A 9,132-nucleotide genomic window follows, 5' to 3' on the forward strand; every position below is an offset into this window, starting at 1 on the left:
GGTTTGTTCCTCCAAACGGGATTCAATTTACAACAAAAAGGACTTGACAAACTAATAGCTTATGTTATCCTGTTATGTTCATGTTGAAAATGGATCATATACAGTACATGTATAGGACGACATTATGAACGAAAGTTTGCAAATGAATCACATTAAGGATAATCACAATAACAGTTGGCTTTATACAGCACTTTTTGCCTGAGGATACAAAAATTATATTTTCATTTTTTTCAAATGCAATTTTAAAATCATAATTACAAAGTTACAATACATACATTACATGTATCTACTGTAGACACATTTAAGCTGCATGATTGAATACCAAGAAACATGTAATTACATACAGTGTACATATCTACTAGATAAAAATAAATAATACTATATGTAGCTAAAAAAAAAGCTAGATTAGTATACAGCTGGTAGCACTTTCCAGAGGATAATAGGAGCAACTTTTTATTAATTCAGCTTTATCTCAAGCTGCCTCTCTTTAAGATCATCAGATTAAAAAAAAAATCTCCTATTCTGCTTCGCAGTTGAAAAAAATACATACTTTTCTTCAAAGACTTTTACGAAAATGTGTTTATTCAACTACATACAAATATAGAAATTCCTAGCTGCACAAGAGGTGCACATTGAAAATCTACCATGCTTGACCTGCCCCAGTCAAGTCAAGTTCAAAACACTCAATTAAAATACAATTCGTACGCCAACTCTTTTCACTGGATCTCTAGTTATCGATAAAAGGCAGAGGAAAATGCCGTTTCCTGCTTACCAGAATCTCATAATGGGGGCAGACTATTTTTTTCTTCTTCTTCAATAAAGCATGTTTTTTAGTCTCTACACAAACAACAGAAACAGAGACACATGTTGAGTGAATACATGTAGATCTGTAACCTCTTCTCCTGTTCAAACCAGAGCTCATAAGTGCAAGTCCCTAATACATGTACATGTATGAGGGCACGTTTCATAAATCGTTGCAATCAAATGCAATTTGGTTGTCAACCAATAATACAATGTATATTAGGGAATTGCACTTAATTTCTAGAGTTGCATTCAAGGGCCCCGCAAGCCAAGCTCGAAGCCCCGCACTCCTACCCAGGAGTTGGCAGAGGCCTCTGAAGGGCAGATCTCCGACGGTTCGGCCGACAGGGCCCCGTATGCCGAGCTCGAACCCCGCACTCCTACCTAGGAGTTGGCAGAGGCCTCTGAAGGGCAGATCTCCGACGGTTCGGCCGACAGGGCCCGCAAGCTGAGCTCTAACTCCCACAATCCTACCCAACTCATTCTGAAAGTGACCTGATGAAGAATTCATGGCCATACACAGTAGGGAGGGGGGCGGCTGCCCCCCAGAAATTTTGAAAATCTACATTTTTTATTAAATTTTTTTACCAACTGCATCAAATGCGTGCGCAAAGTCCTTCATTTGCACTTTAGAAAATAAAAATATACCCCGATGATAAGCTTGGGCACTTGCTCTCTCGTTTTCGAGTTCCTTCAAATTTCTTTATGCGTCCTGTCCCCCCAGAAAAATTCTGCGTACAGCCATGGCAGAATTTTAAGAATTTTCACATTGCTTTCATGAAGCTGTGTGTAAGTTATGAACGACCACTACCAGGTGTATATAGGGCCTACATAAAAAATAAAAAAAATTAATTGCACCTTTGACATTGATCTCAAATGTTTTCTTCAGGGATAGGAATTGAGACCCATTCCAAAATCCAAATTCTAATTACCCTCACCATTGCACCCACCCTGGCTGCCTAGTCTGCAGGCACAGACCCTGATTGAAACTTTGATCAACAAGTGTGTCTGAGCACGCAAAGACTAGCACATACAAAACTCAACTCGAGGGCCTTCAGTACACAAGGCATGAGTAGGCTGCAATTCAGACCCTTTACTCGAGTGAAGGGTTTGCACAGCATACTACTGGCTGCCCTGGGATATCAATTGTACATGTAGGCCTACTACTACTAGTGATATATTATTAGACTCTCATAGTAATTTCTAAAGCGCATTTTGATTTGGTTGGATGACTGTCCTGTGTGACTTCCATATAAATAATTCAATATCCTTATGATCTTTTATTATCGCGCCAAAGTTTATTCAAAAGATTTTCTAAGGTCAAATGGTCATCCAAGATCTATGAAAACAGACACCTTTTCACGTGAAATGAACTTGCATTCAATCACGACGAATTCCAATGCAATAGTGGGCACTTTTTTTCTTTGGAGGGGGGGGGGGGGTATTCGTGGAAGTTCATTGGAAATATAATGCCCGAGGTGGTATTTGCAGCTTTTCAAATTGAATCTGTCATAAACGGAACCCAGAGTAATATGTCTTTACGCTGGAATCTAAAGTGGATCGGCGATGATTTTCAACAGGCTTTGTATCAAGCTTCAAAGTCAGTTTGGAAAAGTTTCAAATCTATAGAAAAACATGCAATTAATATTAAATCACTTTTGACAGTAATAATGGCAATCTAAATCTACCGGCACTGCCTGACTACCCAGAAATCTGTACATTCTATGCTGAAGATTATGCTTCGGTTTGTGGGCCTACAAATACATGTAGGTGTGGGTCTTTGATCATACAGTGTGCTGTAGTAAAGACAGTGATTTTTTAAATGTTATTTTCTGTTTCTGAATACCTGTAAACCCATCTCAAATTTGATTTAAAATGGGAATTCTATTTTGTTACAGAAAATTTACACACAAAACCCCACAAATTTCATTAAGTGCAAAGATAAATTCAATGAATTTTCACATGAAAAATCCAAAACAGATTTTCCATTTACAGGTAAAAGTAAACAGAAAATCACTGTCACTACTGTAGCCTTTAGACCTACAGGTTTTCTATTTTAAATATAAATTGAAATTCATTTGACTAGGGTACATTTTTTCCCCAAAGACTACACTGCATTGATAACTGTTACATACACATTTTCAATGTCATCAAGCATATGACAGTTGTAGAGGGCAGGAAGTCCTTCACCATACAGTTTTCAAAAAGTTTTTTGTTTTACCTGGGAATAGTACCCACAACTTCATGTTCGTTTGTGAGGCACGTAATCTAGCAAGAGACACCAAACATGTATGTATCTCTTTTGACAAACATGCATACATACGCAACTTCTCTCATTAATAATGATTAATGAGCCATACAAAACAACTGTTTCAGTAAAAACGGATGTTCAGTTTCCATAACAATCATCACTATCAACACCTTCATCATTACCATCATCATCATTCAATTCAGACAATATTGCACTATATAAGTCTTTTGTCTTTTAAAAGAAATATGAAGTACATGTACCCGGTACCCCATGAATGATGTAAATTCAAAAGTAAGTTCAAAACTCTACAGTTATATGGCCATGTTAGCAAATAACTGGTGCAAAATATAGGTATTATCTTCAAAATGCCATTCCCTTCCACACATGTGGCTCGATTTTACGTACAGCATTCTCAGTAATGCACATGTGCACAGCTAACTTCACCAAACAAGTATGGCCAACAACTGTAGATCTGCATACAAGAACTTTGATCTTTGTACCTAGCAGACTGGTGGTAAATTAACATTGGTATTCTTTAGAACCAATCTGCTCTCTACAATATTTGAATTATGGGGTGGTATTTATTACAAGTATGTATTACAACTATGCCAAACATTTACCTACACTGCAGTTCACAAATACACATTGATGAGAGAGAGGTGTCAGTAGAAGAAAAAAAAATTATAGACCAGTTCACACAAGGAGAATCTGGCTTGTTATCTCAGATCTGTTGACTGAACTCTTGGCTAGTTTAGTGAGGAAGGTTGCATAGTGTAGGTCCATATGGTAATATTAATCAAAATCAAAGCACTTTGTGCCTTACATGTATGTCATTGCATGTACAGTACATGTATGTCTTTGGATTAATTCAAATTGCATTGTTGTAATTCAGTATGTTATGTACTTCACATCACATACAGTAGAGGACACTGACGGGGCACTTTGACAGGACACAAGCATTTCAAGGAATAACTTCATGCCAGGTATCCATTCATTCCACCTAGGTTGCGTGCAGCACAATTTGGATCAATTTCTTACTAAAGGGAATCACACCGTGACTGGGATTCGAACCCCTGACCCTCTGTTTCAAAGTCCAAAGAGTAATCCACTGGGCCACAACTGTTGGTGTATCTCGGTCAACACCCTCACGCATCTTAGTTTAAAGAACTTCATGTATGGAGGATGCAGAGTTTGAAAATCACTTTGACCGAGCACTGAACCCATGACCCTCTGTTTCAAAGTCCAAAGAATATTCCACCACACCACAACTCTATTTCAGTCGACACCCTCATGCATCCTCATGTACATGTATATAACACGGATAACTCAGGATTGAAACACACCTTTTGCAAAGCCAAATACTACACAATTGAGATTCTAAAACCCTGTGGGTAGTCATACAGCATGTCTCCTGTATGATGTTTATCTTAGCCAGGCTTTGTACTCGACTTCACAACGGATTTGCCAAAGAATATACGACCATACAACAGACAGGCAGCAGCTAAACATTTAATGCCCCACAACCAACAGAATTTATTGTGGAAGGTTTGTATTTGTTCGTAGATCCCAACATGGCTTAGGTTTGATGGGTGGATGTAAAAACATAAACAGAATATAAACAATACATGTACTATACAGCAATTGCACTGAATTTGCCAAAAATACTTGGTCATACAACAGACAGGCAGCAGCTACCATTACATGTAAGTGCCACACAACCAAAAGAATTACAGTTTTTTTTTAATATTAACAGTAAATAAGCAATACAGCAATTCTGCTGCAATGGCTGCATTATGAAAAAAAATACAATGGATAGCAATTTTGATCACAAAAGGCATGTACAGGACACAATAAACCGGAATGTGACTAGATTGAGAATGAATTAATACTTCTTGTAGTTGTAATATAGCTATATGAGCACCAATTTGTATTAAATCAATAGATGAACATGTAGTAGGCATACAAAGTGAGTTATGTCTACCAACATTAAACCAACTATTAAAAATGGTTTTGACCCCCTCAAAAAAAAAAAAGGTGTAAACTTTCCCAAATTTTCAAGAATGAAAAAGTGAAACAATTCACCCATCACTGGTAGAACTACATGTGATCTGAAACGAGGGAATACTGTATGTAAACACCATTATTAACAGGCCAGATTCCAATATTTGGGGTCACAATGTGCATATATTTTAAGAGATGGATTATTGACGAGCAATGAGCTAAACAGACCTAATATTCTTCTTCTACCAGCTACATGTACATTTATTTCATTTAAAGTTCTCAACTCAATTCTATAGTAAGAAGTCATACAAGATCCGACCTCAGTCAACTACCAGTGAGTAGATGTTACAGAACAACCCATTCCATATTGTCACTGTATCCAGATCCCATTAGTTCTGCCCCTCTTCACTTTTCAGGGTTTTTCTCCAATGCGCAGCTGCACCTGCGTTCAAGACCCACGCCTCTATGACAATTGTAAATCTATATTCTAACCATTATTCATCTTTTAATCTGATCTGGGGGCAGGACTTGGGAAGTAACAAAGGTTCATTCAAATTATTCTCAAATTAAGGATATTTCCTCCAACAGAAGCAACATGTATAAAGAAGGAATTATTCCTTTTGCCCTTAAAACCTTCTCTTTAAGTCTCGACTACAACTTTCCCATTGTGAAATATACACAAAGAGAATTAAAAGATAATCTGGGATAGTTGCAAAACACAGATCTAAAGTTGGAAAACAGATCCGAGCAAATTAAGGGGATAATCAGCTAGATGAGACTGCTTCCTACAGAGTGAGTAGACTTTTCTCCTCAACTCCAAATCCTCTCATGCAACTGAAGGTCTCTTTTTCATCAAGTATCAACTAGGTTGATTGTGTCTATTACCATAAGAAGCTCCCTTGATAATTATATGTACTCAGCTTTAATACAACCAGGGCAAATAAATAGCTTAAGAAATAATCAGAAATAAGAGAAATTTTAGACAATCGCTACTGGATGCCCAAAGTTTGCTGGCTAATTGCGGCATTGGTTTGCTACAAGTTATCATCCTTCTGCCATCGAGTAAGATCCTCTTTACAGAGTTTTAAATCTACCCATTCAAAGCAGCTAAATACTTCCCTCGATTTTAATTTAAAACTTTTAATTCTTTCATAAATCTATCTCTTCTTTTTGGTTGAAGCTACATGTAGAATTCTTAAAATGAAAAAAAATCAACCATAGGCCTAAAAGATTTAAGCATAAATCACAAGACAAAATACTTTTGAAAACTTGCTCAAGATGTACCTACACAGTTCAACAAGCGCTGTTGGACTACTTTGTCTTTTTTTTCCCCTGGAAGTTGTATCTACATGTATCTATATACATGGCCATACGCAACAGGGGGGGGGAGTTTTTGAAAACTTACATTTTTTTACTGAAAATTTACACAACATTCACCAAAAGTATGCACAAAATCCTTCAATTTCACTTATCAACCTTGTTTTTAAGTTTTCTTTTCAAAACAACTTACACGTCCTCCCGCCCCCCCCCCCCCAGCAAAAAAAATCATGCGTACGGCCATACATGTAGACGATAGTGGTGACTTACATTGTAAACTAAATTAATCAAAACTACCAACAGTAGTAGTACTTACTTTATATTCCCTGAATAAAAGAAATGACAAGATAAAGGAAGAAAATACAGACACTCAAAATATTTCAATAGAGAAGCAAAATATCATACATGCCTACAGCAAATAAATATTCAGAATTCTACAATGCCCTTTGGTAAGGCATTTATCCTCATTACCAGGTCCCTCGGAGAGGACCTTAAGCCGTTGGTCCCCTGGTTCCTTGCTCACAGGCATTCGTGCTTTCTTAGCAGTCAGGTAAAACAACCTCGGTATAACATTAGTAGATCACTATTTACAATATTTTCTTTGCTTTTGTGACATAAACTGTAGACTACTAGAGTCAGTAACAAAAAAAAATAAAGAACATTCGTACAAACCTTCCAGTCCAATCACACGGGTCATTTTCCAGTGCACGAGCAGATGAAGAAAACAGCAACAATGTTGTAGCGATTGCCAAAAGTTTTCTTACGATCCATCTTGGCTTCCCATTATGGTTCTCCATTGTGGATCCATTGACAACGTCTCCAAGGCGATTGTCTTCCCGAGGTCGAGGTCTCGCGTCATGCAACATTATTCTGTAATTTCTCAATCTTATCCAGACACCATTTTACAAGAATGGCCCAAACGATGAGAGGTCCAATCTCGATCCCGACAATCTAAACGAGAAATTTCCAAAGTGCAAACGAGGGATGTCTTCCTAGACTTCGGAAATCTTCTAAAACCCGTCGCTCAATAAACAGTTAGAACTTAGATCGTGCGAGGTCTGAGCTACAACGACTCGCTCCACTTTGCTCCGCGCCTGGCCAGAGGGGTGCGGCGTAGAGTGGTCCCAGTGGTGTAGAACTCCACACAACTCCAAACTTCCAGTCGCCGTTGGAACTCCTCGACGTGTAAAAAGTTAAATAACTCCTTGATGTGAGTCTTTTGAAGGTTGATGTTCCTCTAGAAGTTCAAGAATGGATGCACATATCAGATGCCGTTATCAGATTACCTTTGAAATACGTCTAAAATGTTAAATCGCGTTATAGAAGAAAGATTGTTTGGGATTATTACCCCCAACTTTCGAGCATGTACACCTGTCTCATGAACAAACGCGATACACTGTCCAGTAAACGCCAATGCATTGGCTTCGCACACACTGCACTAGGCATGTGCGGCAAGCTCAAGCAGCGACGCGCGATCGAGAAATCGGGGGGGGGGGGGGGGTGGGGACAATAGAAAGACTGTTGTTGTTTCTGAAAACTCTGAAAACTTTTAATTATTCTCGAAAGCCATATGAGTTAAGCTTTCCTTAGTGTTATTGTTTATTGAAATGTTTATTATAAAAATTATAATCGAGCATAAGTTGTAAAAGTATAGAATTGCCATAAGTTATCATGTTAACTTAAGTCTAGTTAAAAAGTTATGAAAACATTTTTCAGATGAAATGCAAAAATGTATAGGCCTTCAAGTTTACCAATAACGTTTCAAATGTTTTACCAATTACTTGTTCCTGTTTTTTATGTAAATGTCATTAAAATATTCCAAAACATCAAAATCAAAATATTTCTGAATGTATGTTATTAAAATGTTTCATGAAGAATGTTGTATATTCAGGGGCTGCGGAACAGGGGCGGGGGGGGGGGTTATATCAATCTCTAAACTTTTTTTTACTATAAAGCGTGTAATAAAACCTAAAATAGATACCCTTTGACTATGTTTTTCTATATGATTATCCTCCTCTCTTTTCAAACGGATTCTCTGCCCCTGGTGTTAATGTTAAAGTAAAAGTAAAAAAAACACATTATGTAATAAACATTTCTGAGTCTGACCGTTTGGAAATTTTATGTGCTAGCTGGGTGATGTATGGTGATAGTAATAGTGGTCATTGCCGGCGGAAGCCAATAAATTTAGGGGGACCACCTGAAATTTTGGGATGGGCACAGTTAAAAAAAAGCAAAAAAAAAAAGGTTATCAACCAAAATTTTAGGGGGGACCACAAAAATTCTAGGGGGTCCACCTGAATTTAGGGGGAGCGCAGGAAACAAAATTGACAAGCAAAAAAATTAATAAAAAAAGGTTATCAACCAAAATTTTAGGGCGGGGGACCAACCCCCACCTCAAATTTAGGGGGGGACAGGACCCCCCCCCCCCCCCGCTTCCGCCGCCTATGATAGTGGTGATGGTTGTAATGGTGGTGGTGATTATGTGGTGATAGAGGAGGTGATGATGATGATGGTAGTGGTGGTGGTGATGATGATGATGACGTTGGCTATGTATGTTATAGACGATGATGATGATGGAGAATGATGTTAGTGATGATGAGGATGATAATGACGGTGATGACGATGATGATGATGATGATGCTGATGACGATGATAATGACGGTGATGACGATGATGATGATGCTGATGATGGTGGTGGTGGTGGTGGTGGTGGTGGTGGTGGTGGTGATGGAGGTGGTGGTGGTGATGGTGGTGGTGATGAA

At 38.1% G+C, this 9,132-nt stretch overlaps 1 protein-coding gene across 1 annotated transcript in view; it reads right to left on the minus strand.

The window, feature by feature from the left end:
- The window catches only part of LOC129269774 (meteorin-like protein), a 13,637-nt gene extending 5,866 nt beyond the window's left edge, over nt 1-7,771 (minus strand). The window contains exon 1 of the mRNA XM_064105187.1: nt 7,043-7,771. Coding sequence (XP_063961257.1) covers nt 7,043-7,236 — 194 coding nt within the window. The 5' untranslated portion in view covers nt 7,237-7,771. The remainder of the gene's footprint in view (nt 1-7,042) is intronic.
- Nucleotides 7,772-9,132: the final 1,361 nt, after the last annotated feature.

This window comes from Lytechinus pictus, chromosome 10 (genome assembly GCF_037042905.1).
Source record: "Lytechinus pictus isolate F3 Inbred chromosome 10, Lp3.0, whole genome shotgun sequence".
NCBI lineage: Eukaryota > Metazoa > Echinodermata > Echinoidea > Temnopleuroida > Toxopneustidae > Lytechinus > Lytechinus pictus.